The sequence below is a fragment of the Miscanthus floridulus genome, chromosome 1, assembly GCF_019320115.1.
Source record: "Miscanthus floridulus cultivar M001 chromosome 1, ASM1932011v1, whole genome shotgun sequence".
Taxonomy (NCBI): domain Eukaryota; kingdom Viridiplantae; phylum Streptophyta; class Magnoliopsida; order Poales; family Poaceae; genus Miscanthus; species Miscanthus floridulus.
Genome location: NC_089580.1, coordinates 33,002,390 through 33,023,054, shown reverse-complemented (window position 1 = coordinate 33,023,054; position 20,665 = coordinate 33,002,390). Strand labels below are relative to the sequence as shown.

General features: G+C 40.1%; 1 protein-coding gene and 1 pseudogene across 1 annotated transcript; both read right to left on the bottom strand.

Annotated features, from left to right (window-relative positions):
* Positions 1-213: 213 nt before the first annotated feature.
* Positions 214-14,528, bottom strand: LOC136454233 (uncharacterized; annotated as a pseudogene).
* Positions 14,529-15,521: 993 nt separating this feature from the next.
* Positions 15,522-20,665, bottom strand: LOC136477929 (zinc transporter ZTP29-like). The gene is made up of 13 exons (XM_066476204.1): positions 20,455-20,665; positions 19,736-19,794; positions 19,532-19,624; positions 19,375-19,461; positions 19,190-19,271; positions 18,659-18,720; positions 18,485-18,541; positions 18,118-18,158; positions 17,858-17,925; positions 17,041-17,097; positions 16,839-16,956; positions 16,600-16,711; positions 15,522-15,769 (listed from the first exon to the last, which is right to left on the bottom strand). Exons 1-12 carry the CDS (start codon positions 20,516-20,518, stop codon positions 16,666-16,668), a joined length of 834 nt encoding a protein of 277 aa, XP_066332301.1. The 5' UTR covers positions 20,519-20,665; the 3' UTR covers positions 15,522-15,769; positions 16,600-16,665.

The window sequence follows — 20,665 nt, the reverse complement described above, 5'->3', positions numbered from 1 at the left end:
CAATTCCTTAGCTTCTAGAATGTAACTATTGAAGACCTCACAGTTGTTATTCAGCAAAATGTCATATTTGAGAAATTCAGATAAGTAAGCCCTTACCCATGTGTTAGGAGGCATCTTCTCTAGCCATTTGTAGGCGTCCTCATTCAAAGCTTTCATCTTCTCCATATTTTTGGTCCACTGTTGAACTGAAGAAGACCTTCCACATGCCCATAACTATTTTTTCAAGATTTTTCCTTTATACTTCTCATTGAAGTTAGCATATAAATTCCTAACAAAGAACATGTGTTCTGAATCAGGAAACACTTGCTTCACTGTTGGAATTAGACCCTTCAAAATTAGTTAACATATTTTAGTTAGTATCCCAAACAAAATTAGAATTAATGAGAAAATGAGAGTGTTCATATGTTAGCAATACCTTTTGTTTATCTGTCATTATTGTCCATGGGAATGTGTTGTCAATTTGCAGGTCTGCCTTCAAAGTTTCCAAAAACCATTTCCAGGTAGCAAATGACTCGACCTCAACAACAGCAAGGGCAATAGGGTAAATGCAGTCATTAGGGTCCATACCAACTGTTGTAAGAAGTTGACCACCAAACTTGGTTTTAACATGACACCCATCAAGACAAATTATGGGCCTAAACCCAGCAAGAAAACCCCTCTTGCAAGCATCAAGTGACATGTAGCAACTACTAAAGAGGCTACCCTGAAGGTTAAGGTAGAAACAACTCCCAGGGTTACTCCTCCTTAGTTCATTTCCATAATCCCACAAGGAATTAAATTGTAACACCTCATCTCCATGAATAGCCTTCATGATCAATCTTCTAGCTCTAGCAAGTTTGCTCCTTGATGGTGTAAGGTTTCAGTCCTTTTGTACTGTCCTTCCAAAACTAGTAATGCTCATCTTATCATTTGCTCTAAATGAATCAATGTACTTTGCAGCCAAGCATTTTGTAGTACATCTCTTGAGCACCCACTCCTTCTAGCAATTGTGTACCCCATAGTAAATCTTAACCATAAAAGAGTAGGTCCTTCTGTCCAAAGAAGCATAAAGGTTCCACAGACAGACCTCAGCACAATGTAACACCCTAAAAATTACAACATTTTAAAATAGGAGAAAATGATTTAATTATGCATTTTGTGAGCATTTAAATTTAGAAAAATAATAACTTTGTTAAAATTAAAATCAAATAGAGGTCTACATACATGTATGTGCATATATGCTGCTGCATATTTTATTTGTGATGCTTGGATTTGATTGAAATTTGCAAAAGAATTGAATTTGAGTTTAAATTAGAGTTGAAATATGTTAAGAAAATAGGAAATGAGTTTTATTTTCCCCTCTCTTTCTCCCTTGATTTTGGCCCGAGCAGCCTAGCTCGGCCTAGCTTCCATAGGCCTGGCTCAGCTGTTTCCCTCACCGCTAGTCCGGTTTTCCTCGTCGCATGCCATTTCGGCCCATGCCTCCACCGCGGCCCAGCTCCCCTCTCCCTCTCTGTTTGGCTGACCGCCCTACCCCATGCTCTCATCCACTGACATGCCGGACCCATCGGTCAGCGTCGTCTCCTTCCTCCAGCTCATGTCTGGCACGGACACTTCTCCTGCCGCCGAGTCCGCCTCCTCCATGCCACGTCCTGGCATGCGCCCCACACACGTCTCCCCTTAAATAGCACCCCTATGCACCCGCCGCCTCCATCTAGTCGTGCCGAAGCCACCGCCCTCACTCCAAGCCGCAGCAAAGCCACAACCCTAAGCTTCGCCACCGCTATCAGTTCTGCGTAGCCACCATGCGTTGTCGTCGGTCCCCCGCCTTGGTATTCCATCTAGGTGAGTTCACCGTCATCTCCTCTTTCTCCCCGTGCCCTTGCTTTGCTCTGCGGTGGTCCATAGGGCCTAAACCGGTTCATCGGCGAGCTTCCTCGCCGCTTTTCATGGCAGCCACCGCGTCTGCCTTTGTCTCCGGCGACCGCACTCTCTCTCTCCCTCCCGTCTAATCTGAGCCTTCTAGATTAACCCATACCCCTTCGCCTGGCTTATTTTCTAAAGAGCCCCTCGGGTTTTTAATTATAGAACCCACAGTCCAAAGCGCAATCACAGAATTCATCTTCTTTTAAAAGCGTAATTTCTTTCGGATTAGATTCAAAATACGTTTTCATCTATTTATAGTTTTGCCACTAATCTTGTTTTAGCCATAAAATCTTCGTTTTAACCCTGATTTGATCCGTTCAAGTTGCGTTAGGTTTGTGATTGAGTAATCTACATGTTCATACTACTGTTAAGCATGTTTTCAACTTTTAAAATTTGAGGTTAGATTTAATCTATTATTTTAATAAAGGAAATCTTGTTTAATTCATAACTTTTTCATTTTAACTCTGATTTTTGTGATCTTCGTGTCTGTGTGTTTGTAGTGAGACGTAAATTCGTTTTACAAACTTTTCATCTTGACTTTACGCTAATTGGTGTACTGTTCTAATCTATAGCCTTTGCTCGCTTTGCATGATTGCTTCTGGATGCTTGTATGTTGCTGTGGTTATCTAGTATAGACAGTGAGTAATTCGTGGGTGATCAAGAGTACTACTTTGACAAGCAGGAATAGAAGGAGCACTTTGTTCAAGGCAAGTATAGCATGGGATCATCCTTGTTTCCTATCAACTTTAATACATTTAATTCATATTTGCATGTGTCACCTTGATAGGGATTCCCTAGAATTGAACTTATACCTTATCTACTATGGGATATGCATTGGGTAGCTTTGCTAGTGCTCAATTAAACCATGATCTTGTAACTTGACTAATGGAATATGCAATAAACATTAAAATATGACTTTTTAGCAACTTGGAAACAGGGGGCTGGAGTATTTAGCTACTTTCTAAATGCTTTAGATTCCTCTCCCTAAGGACTTATCTATAAGTGATCATCCGGGACTTATAGTACAGCTATGAGGGCTACATGGCTCTAGTTTTAGCTCAGTATCAGGACATTTTCTAGCTTGTTAGTGGTTACCTTTAATGGTGTAAGAATGGCTTGCTGAATTGGGTATAGGATAGCCTCTACTCTTATGTGTATAGCCATGATGGAATTGTGCCATTTGACAGGGAGGTTCCTATATCTGTTTGCCGAGTGAATCTAATGGCCCTAACTTGTTAGACGAACCTTTGAAAGGCTTCATAGTGACCCCTGCCTGCTCACCTTAGAAGTGTTTTGGGAGTAATTAACTCGAGCATATGGGAATCACGACTCATAGTGAAAGTGTACAACCTATGCAGAGTGTAAAACTGGTATATCAATCATGCTCACGGTCATAAGCGGTCTTGGAACATTTACGGAATAGATGATCACTAAGAATTATCTGTTTATGCTATTCATTATTCTTGTTTACATTGATCATGTGTTTTATTTCGAGAATTAAAACAACTTGTTGCTACTCTTATGCTAAAATTATGACGATTAAAAGCTGGATGTTGTTAAACCTGTGTCAAGCCTTTTGAGCCTCATGAACCCCATGTTACACTTATAGATGTCTCATGCCAATAAGACCGCTCGCATCAGCACCGAAGGCTACTATCCGCCTCGTGGCTTGTATGAGTCCATGGAGCCATGTGAGGAGGAGGAACCCCAGGAGCAAGAAGTTGACTCGTCGGCACCTACACCTATGCCTGAGCCACTCCAGGAAGAGCTCGAAGAAGAAGAATCCAAAGAGGTAGAGGTCGTTGTATTATCTAATGAGGAGGAGGAGGAGGACGTCGTTCAAGAAGATCAGTGGACCCCTACCATGGGATGGACTACAAAGATCTGGTACAAGCCAGGGTGTGAATCCTCCGTTTCGCACTGCCGACTTATGGGGATTCTTCAGACCTACTACGTTGATTGGGACTTAGCTGTGGAGTATGTCTGCGAAGAACATACGCACCCTCTGGAGGACACTTATTGGAAGACTAGGGCATGCATCTCCATCAGGGATGAAGAGAAGGAGGATATCAGCTGGACGCAAGCTATTCGCATCATGCTCGTCGTGCCACCATTGAAGATGGCATAGAAGATGCAGCTACTGAAGCCTACATGGGTCTCCGTGGCCGCCATTTTGAGGATATAAAGGATGACCAATATCAATTCCTTCCTCGCCAACACCCTGAATTGGAGTGGGCAATGATGGGCCCTCAGGGCACGGATCCAACTACCCAAGTGCTGGTACACTTTGGCTGTGAGATAGTAGGGAAGATTCGGCGACTGAAAGATCAGTTGAAGGCACAGCAGGAGACACCTAAGAGGTACCAACAAGTGACAGATGAGCAAAGAGTGAGCCTCAGCCTACCAAGGATTTATGAGAAGCTTCCCCATAAACCTCTCCCATAGGTGTTGGAGTTCCTTTCTTTGTAATAAGACGTTAGTAGCACGGGTCAAGTTGAGTCAAGTCGAGTCTAGTAGTGTGGTGTGAACTTTGGTGTGCCTAGTTGATTTATTATTATGTTTATGAGTGAGTTGGATTTTTGTAATGAGTGCTAGAATTTTACGAGCTTGTCCGCAAGTTCCATAGTTAAGAATATTAAAGTTTGAGTCAATAAATAAATAGTTATGTTTGGTACATCTTGTTCTCTCGGATCTATTTTTAGAGCAGTCTGCCCTTATCTCAAAGCCAATCTAAATCTACTTGACCAAAAATTATGAATTTTTTATGGAAATAACTAAACTTAAGTATATTTCTAATGCCTCTGGAATCACCCCTATATCTGATCTGGTTTGAGATATATAGCTGTTTTAAATTAAAGTTTCTGCATAGTCTGGAATCTGAAACAGTTTCGGTTGTATCCTGTTTTTGAGTAACGTAACGATAGAATCTAGGAATGTGGTTTGAATAAAAGTTGTAGATAATTTCTTAAGATTTCCAACCATGTAAAGCATGTCTATTTTTGATGTCTAGAACTTGAGATATGACTGTTTTACCAAGCTACTGATGTTGGAACTCGTCTAGAAAAATTTCATAATGTATTCTATATCTATATAAGTGTCTATAACATGCAAATCTCTAAATTTTGAATATTTGTGTTGGATATTAGATGTCTAGAAGATAAAGAGGCTGAGGTCATGGAGGTGTTCACCCACATCCACCACCACCACCGCCACCTACTATTGAGTAGCTTCTGGTAGTGCAGACACAGCTTATGCAAGCTCTGGTGCAGAATCAACCAATTGGTGGAGCACCGCGTGACAAGCATGGCGAATTCTTGAAGGGTCGCCGCCAGTGTTTTCTCATGCCACTAATCCACTAGAAGCAGATGATTGGCTTTGTGCAGTGGAAAAGCAACTCAACATAGCGCAGTGCGACGACCAGTAGAAGGTGTTGTACGCGTCAGGACAACTCCAGGGAGAAGCTCAAGACTGGTGGGAGGCATTCGAGTATGGACATCCTGCTAATGCTCCTTCTATCACCTAGCAAGAATTTGGAGAGAATTTTAGATCCTACCACATACCTGAAGGATTAATAGAGCTCAAGCAGGAGAAATTCAAAGCTCTAAAACAGGGATCTTTGTCTATAGCTGAGTATCATGATAAATTTGCTCAGTTGTCATGTTATGCTCTGAATAAGGTGGCTGATGATGCTGATAAGCAATGCCACTTTCTCAAGGGACTGTATGATGGTCTACAACTCCAGCTTATGTCCAATACATACCCCAATTTCTAGACACTAGTTAATCGCGCAATTGTTATTAACAATAAGCGCAAAGAGATGAAGGCTAAGAACAGGAGGCTTCAGGGACAGGCCTCTAGGAGTAATACTCATCTACACACCAACCCTCAGCAAGTCTTCCAATAGAGGTACCAGGGACCACCCAATCAGTGGAATCGTGGTTAGTACCCTCAGCGCAACCCCAATCAGCAGCCTCCACCGTACCAGCAGCAGAATGGCAATCAATGTCCCCAGTAGCAGAGTGGCCAGCAGACACCATGCCAGGGAATGCCTAACAACATTCCCATAAAGACCAGTGCACCTAGCACCCCCAATGTATGCTATCATTGTGGAGAAGTTGGGCATTATGCTAACCATTGCCCCGGGAAGTAGAATCAGCTAACACCCCAGAGTCAGCACAGTAATCCAAAAGGAATGCCTCAGAAGTTAGCACCCAACACAGGAAAGGTGAATCATGTGTCTATAGAGATGGCGCTTACGGAACCAGAAGTCATGCTCGGTACGTTCGATGTCAATTCTACTCCTGCCACTATTCTTTTTTATTCTGGAACTTCGTATTCTTTCATATCACAAGTATTTGTTAGAACGCATAGCATACCCTTATATGCCATGAAAGATCCCATATTAGTAAACTCACCAGGAGGTAGCATGCAAGTTTCTTATCGTTGTCTTCCGACTAGTCTATCCTTAAGGGGGGTAGAGTTCAAAGTGAGCCCCATTGTGTTGAGAGCATCTGGCATTGATGTGATTCTAGGTATGGATTGGATGAAGCAAAATCGGGCAGTGATTCAATGTTAGGAGAAGGTAGTTGTTGTGACCGCACTGAATGGGGATAAAATCAGGGTCGATGTTGTAGTGCAAGCACAACTGATAGCCACAGTAAACCAGCTTGATGATCATGTCAATAAGGAGGACCCATAGTGGATGAGTTTCTAGATGTGTTCCCCGATGACTTGCCAGGTATACCACCTGACCGTGACATTGAGTTTATTATTGAATTATTACCTAGAACTTCACCTATAGCTAAGCGTTCATATAGAATGGGGGTTAATGAATTAGAGGAAATTAAGAAACATATAAAGGAGTTACAGGAGAAAGGTTTCATCCGTCCTAGTTCGTCACCTTAGGGAGCACCGGTTATTTTTGTTGACAAGAAGGATGGTACCCAGAGAATGTGTGTTGATTATCGGTGACTAAATGAGGTTACTATCAAGAACAAGTACCTGCTACCAAGAATTGATGACCTATTTGATCAGTTGAGAGGTGCTTGTGTTTTCTCTAAGATTGATCTTCGTTCTGGTTATCATCAGTTGAAGATTCATGCAACTGACATACCCAAGACAACTTTTACTATGAGGTATGGATTTTATGAGTACACCGTTATGTCCTTTGGTTTGACCAATGCACCTACCTACTTTATGTACTTGATGAATAAGGTGTTCATGGAGTTTTTGGATAAGTTTGTAGTGGTATTTATCGATGATATATTGGTATTCTTCAAAATGAAAGAAGAGCACACTAAACATCTAAGGTTGGTCTTATAGAAGCTTAAGGAACACAAGTTGTATGCTAAGCGCAGCAAGTGTGAGTTTTGGTTGAAGGAAGTTTCTTTCCTAGGCCATGTTGTCTCTAATGGTGGAATAGCAGTAGATTCAAGCAAGGTGAGAGATGTGTTGAATTGAAAACCACCAACCAATGTGAGAGAGAATTGTAGTTTCTTGGGATTGGCTGGATATTACATAAGGTTCATAGAGGGATTTTCTAAACTTGCCAAGCCTATGACAACTCTATTGGAGAAGAATGCTAAGTTTGTGTGGTCTAAAAAGTGCTAGGCTAACTTTGAAGAATTGAAGAAGAGGTTGACTACCGCCCTAGTATTGGTTTTGCCAAATTTGAGCAAGAACTTTTCTATCTATTGTGATGCATCTCGTCAAGGTCTTGGATGTGTTCTTATGCAGGAAGGAAGAGTAGTGGCCTATGCATCTCGACATTTGAGAAAAGCATGAGCTCAACTATCCTACTCATGATTTGGAGTTAGCAGCAGTGGTTCATGCTCTGAAAATATGGAGGCACTATCTTATCGGACATAAGAGTGATACCTATACTGATCACAAGAGTTTGAAGTACATATTCACCCAAATAGATCTGAACTTGAGGCAGCATCGATGGTTAGAGTTGATTAAAGATTATGATCTAGAGGTACACTATCATCCTGGAAAGGTGAATGTTGTTGCCGATTCTCTTAGCAGGAAAAGTTATGCCAAGGAGGTGCAAGTGGTAGCTATGTCAAGTGAGTTGTGTGCTGAATTTGAGCAAGTGAACTTGGGCTTTGTCACTAATGCAGTAGAGTTGGTGATAGAACCCACACTGGAGCAAGAAATACGTAAGGGCCAGTTACAGGATGCAAAGTTGAAAGAGATAGCGGAGAACATAGTGATTGGCAAGGCACCAGGTTTCCGTATGGATGATAATGGAACTCTATGGTTTGGGAAAAGACTATGTGTGCCTGAGATTAAGGCTATACGAGATGCAATTCTGTGTGAGACACATGAGTCTGCTTACTCTATTTATCCCAAGAGTACCAAGATGTACTTGGATCTAAAAGAGAAGTATTGGTGGTACGGACTGAAGAGAGATGTTGCTGAGTATGTTGCTATATGTTATACATATCAAAGAGTCAAAGCAAAACATCAAAGACCTGTAGGATTGCTACAACCAATGAAGATACCTGAGTGGAAGTGGGAGGAAGTTGGTATGGATTTTATTGTGGGGTTACCACACACTTAGAGAGGTTATGATTCAATTTGGGTGATAGTGGATCGGTTAACTAAAGTTGCTCACTTCTTACCGGTCAAGACTACCTATACTAGACCCCAATTGGCTGCATTATATATGGAAAGAATAGTATGTCTGCATGGTGTTCCAAAGAAGATCATGTCTAATAGAGGTACTCAATTTATGTCACACTTTTGGCAAATAGTACATACCTCATTGGGAACAAAGTTGAATTTTATTACAGCATATCATTCTCAGACAGATGGACAAACTAAGAGAACTAATTATATTTTAGACATGTTGAGAGCTTGTGCATTGTAGTATGGTACAAGTTGGGACAAGAGTTTGTCTTATGCAGAGTTTTCATATAACAACAGTTATCAAAAGAGTCTCAAGATGGCACCTTTCGAGGCTTTGTATGGACAAAAGTGTAGAACCCCGTTGTTTTGGAATCAAATGGAAGAAACTCAAGTGTTCGGACTGGATGTTTTAAAAGACACAGAAGAGAAAGTAAGGATGATTAGGGATAACTTGAGAGTGGCACAGTCTCCACAGAAGAGTTATGCTGACACTCGAAGAAGAGAATTGGTTTTCAAAATAGGGGATTATGTTTACCTAAAAGTGTCAATGATGCGAATTGTGAGAAGGTTTAACATGAAAGAAAAGTTAGCACCAAGGTATATTAGACCTTTCAAGATTCTAGAGAGACGTGGAGAAGTGCTTATCAGTTGGAATTGCCTGAGAGCTTGTCAGGTGTACACGATGTGTTTCATGTGTCTCAATTAAAGAAGTGTTTGCGTGTATCTAAGGAGCAGATACCGTTAGAATAACTTATAGTTAAGGAAGATCTTACATATGAGGAATTTCCGATAAAGATTTTAGAGACAGCAGAAAGGATTACAAGGAGCCGAGTTATAAAGATGTGTAAGGTTCAGTGGAATCGATATATAGAAGATGAGGCTACTTGAGAAAGAGAAGATGATTTCAGGAAAACATACCCGCAGCTTTTTGAGTAAGCATCGTCCGAATCTCGAGGACGAGATTCATCTTAAGGGGAGTAGAATTGTAACACCCTAAAAATTGTAACATTTTAAAATAGGAGAAAATGATTTAATTACGCATTTTATGAGCATTTAAATTTAGAAAAATAATAACTTTGTTAAAATTAAAATCAAATAAAGGTCTACATACATGTATGTGCCTATATGCTGCTGCATATTTTATTTGTGATGCTTGGGTTTGATTGAAATTTGCAAAAGAATTGAATTCGAGTTTAAATTGGAGTTGAAATATGTTAAGAAAATAGGAAAGGAGTTTTATTTTCCCCTCTCTTCCTCCCTTGATTTTGTCCCGAGCAGCCCAGCTTGGCCTAGCTTCCGCAGGCCCAGCTCCGCTCTTTCCCTCACCGCCGGTCCAGTTTTCCTCGTCGCAGGCTGTTTCGGCACATGCCTCCGCCGCGGCCCAGCTCCCCTCTGAAAGGTCCTAATGGCTAGAGGGGGGTGAATAGCCTAATAAAAATTTCTACAACAACACTTAACCAAATGGTTAGACAATTATAAGGCGAAGCGAGTGTTGCGCTAGCCTACTCAAAATGCAAGCCACCTACCACAATTCTAGTTTAGATAGTGTCAATTCACACAAGATCAATGACACTACCCTATGTTAGTGTGCTCTCAAAGGCTAACTAAAGAGCCACATCAACCAAGCATGCAAGCTCTCACAACTAGCTACACTAAAGAGCTTGTCAACTAGTTTGCGGTAAAGTAAAGAGAGTGATCAAGAGGGTTATACCGCCGTGTAGATGAATGAACCAATCAATCACGAAGATGAATAACAATGATGACCAATCACCTCAGAATCAATGATGAAAACAATGATTTTTACCGAGGTTCACTTGCTTGCCGGCAAGTTAGTCCTTGTTGTGGCGATTCACTCACTTGGAGGTTCACGCGCTAATTGGCTTCACACGCCAAACCCTCAATAGGGTGCCGCACAACCAACACAAGATGAGGATCACACAAGCCACGAGCAATTCACTAGAGTACCTTTTGGCGCTTCGCCGGGGAAAGGTCAAGAACCCTTCACAATCACCACGATTGGCAGGAGGGAGAGAGGGACCCAAACCCATCTCAACCCTGCAAACACCTTGTGCACATGTGTTAGCATATTTTCACAAATATTTTCAAGGGTGTTAGCACTCCACTAGATCCTAAATGCATATGCAATGAGTTAGAGCATCTAGTGGCACTTTGATAACCGCATTCCGATACGAGTTTCACCCCTCTTAATAGTACGGCTATCAAACCTGAATGTGATCACACTCTCTAAGTGTCTTGATCACTTAAAACAAAATAGCTCCTATGGTTTATACCTTTGCCTTGAGCTTTTTGTTTTTCTCTTTCTTCATTTCAAGTTTAAGCCCTTGATCATCGCCATGCCATCACCATTGTCATGCTATGATCTTCATTAGCTTCTTCTACTTGAAGTGTGCTACCTATGTCATGATCACTTGATAAACTAGGTTAGCACTTAGGGTTTCATCAATTCACCAAAACCAAACTAGAGCTTTCACCCTCTCCTTCTTTGTTTGGCTGACCGCCCTACCCCGTGCTGTCATCTGCTGACACACAAGGCCCACCGATTGGCATCGTCTCCTTCCTCCAACTCATGTCCGGCATGGACACTGCTCTCACCGCCGAGTCCACCTTCGCCACATCACATCCTAGCGTGCGCCCCACGCAAGGCTCCCCCTTAAATAGCGCCCCTATGCACCCGCCACCTCCATCCAGTCACATCGAAGCCACCGCCCTCGCTCTGAGCCGCAGCAAAGCCGCAACCCTAAGCTTCATCGCCGTCGTCGGTTCTGCGTAGCCGCTGTGCGTCGTCGTCGGTACCCCGCCTTGGTATTCCATCTAGGTGAGTTTGTCGTCATCTCCTCTTTCTCCCCGTGCCCTCGCTTTGCTCTGTGGTGGTCCGTAGGGCCTAAATTGGTTCATCGGTGAGCTTCCTCACCGCCGTTCATGGCAGCTGCCGCATATGCCTTCTTCTCCAACAATCGCGCTCTCTCTCTCTGCCCCATCTAATCTGAGTCGTCCAGATTCAATCCAATGGTCCAGATTCACCCGTGCCCCTTCGCCTGACTTATTTTCTAAAGAGCCCCTCGGGTTTTTAATTATAGAACCCACAGTCCAAAGCGCAATCACAGAATTCGCCTTCTTCTTTTTTTTAAAGCATAATTTCTTTTGGATTAAATTCAAAATACGTTTTCATCTATTTACAATTTTGCCACTAATCTTGTTTTAGCCATAAAATCTTCGTTTTAACCCCGATTTAATCCGTTCAAGTTGTGTTAGGTTCGTGATTGAGTAATCTACATGTTCATACTACTGTTAAGCATGTTTTCAACTTTTAAAATTCAAGGTTAGATTTAATCTATTATTTTAATAAAGGAAATCTTGTTTAATTCGTAACTTTTTTGTTTTAACTCCGATTTTCATGATCTTCACGTCTGTGTGTTCGTAGTGAGACATAGATTCATTTTACAAACTTTTCATCTTGACTTTTATGCTGATTGGTGTACTGTTCTAATCTATAGCCTTTGTTCGCTTTGCATGATAGCTTCTGGATGCTTGTTTGTTGTTGTGGTTATCGAGTATAGACAGTGAGCAATTCGTGGGTGATCAAGAGTACTACTTTGATGTGTAGGAACAGAAGGAGCACTTTGTTTAAGGCAAGTATAGCATGGGATCATCCTTGTTTCCTATCAACTTTAATACATTTAATTTAGATTTGCATGTGTCACCTTGATAGGGATTCCCTAGAATTGAACTTATACCTTGTCTCCTATGGGATATGCATTGGGTAGCTTTGCTAGTGCTCAATTAAACCATGATCTTGTAACTTGACTAATGGAATATGCAATAAATATTAAAATATGACTTTTTAGCAACTTGGAAATAGGGAGCTGGAGTATTTAGGTACTTTCTAAATGCTTCAGATTCCTCTCCCTAAGGACTTATATGTAAGTGATCATCCGGGACTTACAGTACAGCTATGAGGGCTACATGGCTCTGGCTTTAGCTTAGCATGAGGACCTTTTCTAGCTATTTAGAGGTTACCTTTATTGGCGTAAGAATGGGTTGCCGAATTGGGTATAGGACAGCCTCTACTCTTATGTGTATAGCCGTGATGGAATTGTGCCATTCGACAGGTAATTCCTATATCTGTTTGCCGAGTGAATCTAATGGCCCTAACTTATTAGATGAACCTTTGAAAGGCTTCATAGTGACCCATGCCTCCTCACCTTGGAAGTGTTTTGGGAGTAATTAACCGGGGTATATGGGAATCATGACTCACAGTGAAAGTGTATAACCTCTGCAGAGTGTAAAACTGGTATATCAGCCATGCTCACGGTCACAAGCGGCCTTGGAACATTTACGGAATAGATGATCACTAAGAATTATCCGTTTATGCTATTCATTATTCTTGTTTACACTGATCATGTGTTTTACTTCGGGAATTAAAATAACTTGTTGCTACTCTTATGCTAAAATTATGACAATTAAAAGCTGAATGTTGTTAAACATGTGTCAAGCCTTTTGTGCCTTATGAACCCCATGTTACACTTGTTGAGTACGACATGTACTTATGCTTGTTTAGTTTCATTATTTGGATAAAAATCCTAGATGGGTAACAGATAGCTATGATAATAATGACTTTCCTAAGGATTACTAGACTTGTGGTCAACTAGTTGACGTCCCTGTGATATGGAGCTTCCGCGAGAGATTTTTTTCTTTATACTTCCGCTGTATTTATGTGAAGACTCTGTCCTATTATACGTGATGTAATAAACACTTGTGATGTTACTATTTATAATTTGTCGACTTATGTGTGTGACTGATCTCTAGGAGCATATAAGATTATGCATCCCATTTTATCCTTAAAATCGGGTGTGACACACATTGAGCCTTTAACCTTGCCTTCTTATTCCTTGGCATCTTAATTTCAACTCTATTCCTAACACTATACTCAGTGATGGCATCTCTAAGCTTCTAGAGATCTGCAAACACTAAGCCAACCTGAAAGGCTGGATTTTGCATATCCTCCTCACTGAAAGATGAAAACCTTAGTCTCACATCACCTTCCCCATCTGATTCTGGAAGGTCCAAACCTTCATCTGTATCATCTTCATCACTTCCCTGTACAGGTCTAGATATCTCCAGTGTCTTCAGTTTGTTGCCTTTGGCTTTCTTATGGTCTTTAACTTGTACATGAGAAGTTACAAGGTCATCAAACAAATCTACATCTCCCTCTTCTATCTCATTATCACTGTCCCACAGCACATCATCTTCACTATCAACAGCTTGATCCACCCTTATGTTATCCAAATTTATGTAGAAAACAGGCAACTTTTCTTTAGGATTCTTCTCCACATTCTGCACTTTGCTTGGGCTGATGACCTTTGGCAATTCAGTCACTGGATTTGCAACAACATCATACCAATCAACTTCCCTGAACATATCCTCATGAACAAAATATACTATCCGATTTTTGACATCCTCTGCACATATTGCCATTACATTGGTGTCAGTATCTAAAACTATGAGACGAAGACCATCTGCTAATGTCTTCCCTGGTGGCAGCCAATGTACCTTCAAGTCTTCATTGCTCTGGTAGCCTAGCAGTTGTGCAAAGTTCGGAAACCACAAAGGAGAGAATGTATCTTCCTCTACACGATCAAACCAAGACACCCTTTCATCGATGTATGATTTAAGATGCCCCGAACCAACGAAAAGACCACCATGGTGAATCTCAATTGTGAATTTGTCCCTACAACCACCTACAACTTGAACAAGAAATAGACCAAATAAGGTGCCCTGCAGTGAAGAACAAAAATGACGAAACCCTAAACTTTTGTTCCAAATCGATGACCAGACATGGCAAAGTCTTGCCTTTCTACCTCATGTGCAACATCTTAGCCTACAAAATCCAACGATTCGATGAGAGGAGGCACCGATCACTCACCGTACACCGGGGGAGGTGCCCCTTTCGGCCGCAACATTGCCACCATCCTTTGATCTTGCGATGGAAGATGGCTCCAGTGTGATTGCTTTCTTCCGACGTCTCTTGCTCCTAGCATGAACAGCCCCAACTCGCCACCGATCCTCCAGCCGCAGCCCCCTCGATGCCCTCACCGCCCTCCGTCGAGGAGCACGAACAGACAGGAAAGGACGGAGAATAGTTTGGGAAGGGGGCTGATTTGTTTGACGTACGGAAGGGGCTAATTACAATACGAGATGACGGTGTCCACGGGGTCAGCAGCGGATTGGGCCTAAATGACATAAAAACATAGATTATGGACTTAAGTAGTTGTTTTGAGAGTTCATCGACTGACTTGACACACCCCGAACAAGTTTAGGGGCTGGCCATGCACTTTGCTCGCCACAGAATTTGCCGACTAGCTTCTTGCAAGCCGGCCTGGGTCTGAAAGGACATGCCTAGTTCATAAGCGGCATGTCTTCTTTGGTGCTACCTGAGCAAGGAAGTCTGCCTCTCCAGACATCTATGTTCATCCGACTGGCTGATTCGTGCTTGCTTCAGCACCCTGTGTGAACGCATCCGTAGCACGAATGAAGAACACTAGTCACTCTCTTGCATCTATTCTCTTGATGCCTTCCATTCTTGAAGCGTTTTTCTGTTTGCTCTTAGGCACTATCGGTAGTCACCTCTCTCACTGATGTGCCATCTACTAGACTACTACTACTACTAGATAGTCGCAAGAGGGGATAGACTCCGCAGTGTGTGTGTGTGTGTATAAGTAAAGGTCCAGACGTTATGACGGATGCACTCCGGACACGAGTAAATTGAATTTATTATAGCCAGATTAAAAAGAGTAAAGTCTATTTGCCCCAGAACTTATAGCCAGTTTAAAAAGAGTAAAGTCTATTTCAGCCTAGGAGTGTTCAATGCAAATCATGGTTCTCCAGACATGTCAGTCAATCATTTATCATGTATGTAATGTTTATTTCTATTACTTTACATCATATTAGTGGTTTGTACATGCCTAGCTACTTTCTTCAATATATACAGTTTTGACCTCTATGTACATGATATGTTGTTAGCCTGTGCCTTTTGATACTTCTTTTCTTGATAAATATGATTGTGTTGCAGTCATTGTGGTCACATATCCCCCATGGACATTGATAAAAAGCCCTGATCTGCCAGTCATTGTGTTGTCCTACTGTTGCTGAACACGTCTCATATTAATCATGATTTCGGACTGTATGCACATCCTTCCCACCAACACCGTACCTGTACATAATATGAAAGTTCGACTGGTCAAAATTTTTGAAAGAAATTTCTATTTTCCCTAGAGTGTAGATCTGTGGGAAATATTTTTGAAACTGGAAAATGCATAGATAGTATCTGACTATCTGTTATTAGTTCCTCCATTTGTAAATAAAATCAATTCTTAAAGGTGTCTTAAGTCAATTTTTTATGACCAAATTTTTAGAAAAGAGTAAATATTTATGACACCAAATGAGTACATTATGAAAATATATTTTATAGTGTATCTAATGATACTAATTTGGTTCTATGGCGCTCTTTTCTGAAAATGGTCAAATTTAAAAAAGTTTGATTTAAAATAACTCTAAGAATTGATTTATTTATTGGGGATGGAGGGAGTATTAAATAATAAATTAAGTCTATGCTATGACTTTTTCCACAGAAGTATTTTTTGTTGTTGTTTGCATAGTTTAGTTTGTTGAAAAGATAGATATGAAAACACTTGAGATACAAGTTAATTTTCTTTCACTTCTAAAAGTACAGTAAGATATCTCAAACTAACAATTTTGCGAGATCCTAGGATTAGCTAATATTAGTCACAATCACAGCGGCCTAAAGTGAAATATTATAGTAGATACATACATGCATTATTCAGAGTTTCAATGTTGTTTCAAACATGAAACCAATGGGTCTTTGTCTATGCGAAAACCATGTGTCTATGGCTCTACATTTTAAAGATCGAATATTTTTTTTCTGGTAAAGTCAAAACTTCATATCTTTTATGAAAAATAATAATAATAATGGTATGTACATCCCCTTATAACAAAAAGGGTGACAGTTATATGAAACAGTACCTTGTTGCAGCACCCATGATGAAATTTTCTTGGCCATTACATTGACTGGTTTAGGCGCAAATTATGCTATGCGCTCATCTCCTTTGGGAGGCTAGCATCTAGAAAATACAAGCTACAAAACAAGTGATATATATAGAATTAGTATGTTTATCAGGTTAATCAAATTGCACTCTCTCATGTACATGCAACTTTGAGATGTGTGAATATTTCTTAATCCTTTTAGTAAGAGCATAACGCACCTCATAGACATAAAGGCCATACCAACAAATACTGCTTTAACAGCATCCTTGCGTCCAGCATATTCAAATGCTTGTGGTAGCATTTCATACAGTGTTAGAAAAGCCATCACTCCTCCCACTGTAAAAAAGAAGAAAAATATCAATTGAGTGAATACTTTTACCTAATTGAAAGGAATGGTTTTTATATAGTAATTACAGTTACCTAATCCAAGTAGACCTTCCAATATTTCAGGATTCAAGTTGCTTGGGAATAGGTATGCTACAAAAAAAAAATCTTCGTTTCACATGCATTGCTTTGAGGTACAATATAAATAACTCTATGAACTCAACTACTTTTCAATCATGACATCATGCTCTTTGCAAAGTCTTAACCTTTGAAACCAAACTTACCCTTTTTTCTGTTTTCCATTTCTAATGATGACAAATACTAAAATAATTATTTCTAAGTTTATAGGCTGCGGTCTAGGTCCAGCCCATAAAACACAACGAACCTAAGCCCAATATTGCTTCTGTTTTTTTTTTTAAAGTGTGGCTAGGCTGGATAGGCTGCAGCCCAGGTCCAGCACATGAAACACAAGGAACCTAAGCCCACAGCCCATGTAACACAAGTAACCTAAGCCCAATATTGCTTCAGGTTTTTTTTTAAGAAAAAGTAGCAGAATAATTGTGTGTCACAGAGTAATCAAACCCACACCCTCCAATCACAAGAACACATGCCAATCGATCGAACTAACCATGTATTTACAAGTTCAGTATCACACCAATAGTAATTATACTTCCAAACAGTAGTTCAACCAACGAAAATTAGTTCCTCATGTATATTAACTTAACATTGAATTTACTTCCATTCACTAATGCATAGCAAGGGGACTGCTACAGATAATTAGTAAATTTTTTATTGCATCTGTTGCATCAATATGATTTGAGCAATTGATCTTCCATCCTGAATGTACCGATAATCCATTTTCAAACCTTAATAGCTCAATTAGATTGTGACCACTATTAAAAAGTCAACTTACCCACAATAATCACACCTAGTGGCTCTGCAAAACCAGATAATGTTGCTAATTTGAAGGCTTGCCATTTGCTGCACCAGAGACATGGAAACTAAGTATTACTGAAAGTTTAAATATAGTTTATTTTGTTTACAAAATAAGTACACCAATCATGTTAGTGCCCTTAGTGGTTGTTATTTGATAGAATGGGATTCAACACTTTGGTATAACATATTCAAAAATGAAGGGGTCATATTTCTTCTATAAAAAAAGTTACATAGTACCTGCAAGTGGCAAAGTACGCTGGGAGAGCTACTGAAATACCCTGGGGATGAATGAAAGCAACAGGTAGGTATTAGCACATTTGATCTATGTTGTGAACTAAATTGTGTGTTGGAAAGAAATATGCTACTGCCTATATAACTATTTGTTTAAATTTATTACATTGTAACTAACAAGTTATTACTAAAATGTTTTGTAGTCATAAAATGCAGGGGGGGTCTACTTCTATGTTTGCACTTTAAAATGAGAATAAAGTTTCACCAATATCCAGCAAAAGCTAAAGGTTGTGGGCAGGCATGGGAATGTGTGAAGTGACAATTTTGTTACACATTGTCAGTTCCACACAAAAGCCAGTCTAGAGTAAATTACCTCTGGAATGTAGTGTAGTGCTATAGCAAGGGCCAAGTTCAAACCAACACGGAAGCCCTGATATGTAGATAAGACTAGTTAGATATACAATATTTGATATTCACTATTAAGTTACAACCTTGAGATTGTGAAAACAAAGATTAAGTTAGCTAGACAGGAAACAATGAACAATACCTTTGTTGTTCCGAGAAATGCAGCAGTGCCCACAGGGAAGTTTTGCAAACTCACACCAGCAACTGAAATTTTTTTTCAAGGCAATCATTGAACCAATTAAACTTGTAGTTGTAGGAAGATGCATATCATTCATGATTATATGCATATTGCATATTAAAAACTCAAGCCCTAGGGGTAATACCTCCCCCGAGGCATTGACGGAAAGGTAGTCACATTGTATGGTTACTTTCATCAATTTCCTTTTTTCATATCAGTAAGTGAAAAGGTTGTATAATTAATCTGTGGATATTGATAAAACTCATAAACTGCTGTATACAAAGGCATCAACACAAATAAATATGATGCTTATTGATGGTAATTCACCTAGAACTCACATGGTTTCATAGCAGTTAGTTAAATATTGAATAATAAATCTATAGATATCAATAAAACTCCGTTGTATACCAACATCAACATGAATATACAAATATTTTTATAAGAATCTATTATGTATAAAGCCACAAAACTAGTTTAGGCATGTTTAGGGCTTACCAATTGCTGTGACAACTACGCTAAATATAACTCTTCGGCGATGTCTCATCATAAGTTCCTTTCCTGCTCTGTTGTCACCAGCCTTATTTTTTAAATGAAATATAGAGCGGGGAATAATTGCTATGTTAGTTTTCACATTAAAATGTTACCGATTGACTACTGAACCAAGTCGATGGAAGCTATACCTGTTTGTCATTTTCATCTGCCATACTGCAATCTGGCTCAGGGAAAATGTCTGCAATTGTTGAAAACAGCAGTGCTCCAGCAAAAAACTGCAACCAACATGTCAAAATGTTTAGAAAGATTTTACAAATGCCCAACAGCATATCTTGCTTTTCTTACCCAAAGGTTTCCTCTCAGAAAACCAATGGCATTGACAGCATCATAAGCCAAGTCAAAGAAAGACATGCTCAGCATGAGTCCAGTAGCAAAGCCCTGCAAAATGGCCAAAATATATTATTTTAAAATGTTGGATTGTGGACAATCAAACTTGTCCTTTCAACGTAACTCCATGGGCAATGGTTAGTAAATAGTAATATCATCAACCTGTAAAATCCCGAGTGTTTTGTTGTTTGGCGCATGATTGAGTATAGCAAACAGTGCACCTGGTGAATAGTATACAAGAATCTTTAGTTATGTGGAGTATACAAATTAAATCTGGGCAATATACATTTGGATAAAATCTTTAGTTATCTTAATAGGTTTCTTATGTGTGGTTATCTTGTGGTTATGGCCTGGCTCTATGTACCATGAACTTTGTCCTGAAGAAATCTATGTGTGCAAATAGTTCCCATTGTTGACATGATAGGAGCTTTTATCTATTCTTTTCAAGTTCTTTTATTCTCGGATGCAATATAAGCTCAACTAATCAATTTATACCAGTTCACTCCAAAATTTTGGACAGAGACCTAGGGACCAGCATGACTAGTGTCGTTTCAAATTCAAGATCCAAGGTGCATAACCGAAACTCTCGGATTATTGTGAACCAAAAAAAATAACTGATTAGAGCGAGCAACTGGAAATGTAACTTTTTTTTGACCGAAACGGCAGGGGAGTCCTCTACCTATTTTTTTTCTTTTTTCTTTAATAAGGAATACAGGAGAATACAACTGTACAAAGACAACAGGAAACAGAAAAGTACAAGGCATCCAGGCCCAAAGAGAAAAAAAGCTAACCATGCATGAGTAAATAATGTAAATGTAGTACAAACAACTCAAGTGATCATGAAAATGTACAACGAGAGGAAGTAAATTGTTGGTACATACCAAGGGAGGTGCTTAAACCGCCGACGAGGGACAGGGTGAGAGCAACGGAAACCTTTGGATCCATATGTGTATCAGGTGATTTATCTGCTGGATCTTCAATTCCCTTTGCAGGTGAGCTGTAATAGTGCTTGGGAACAAATGAGGCCGCGATGTAAGTAAGGAAATAAAGGCTTGAGGAGGCTGCTACGAGAATTGGAAGGATGAACGGAGG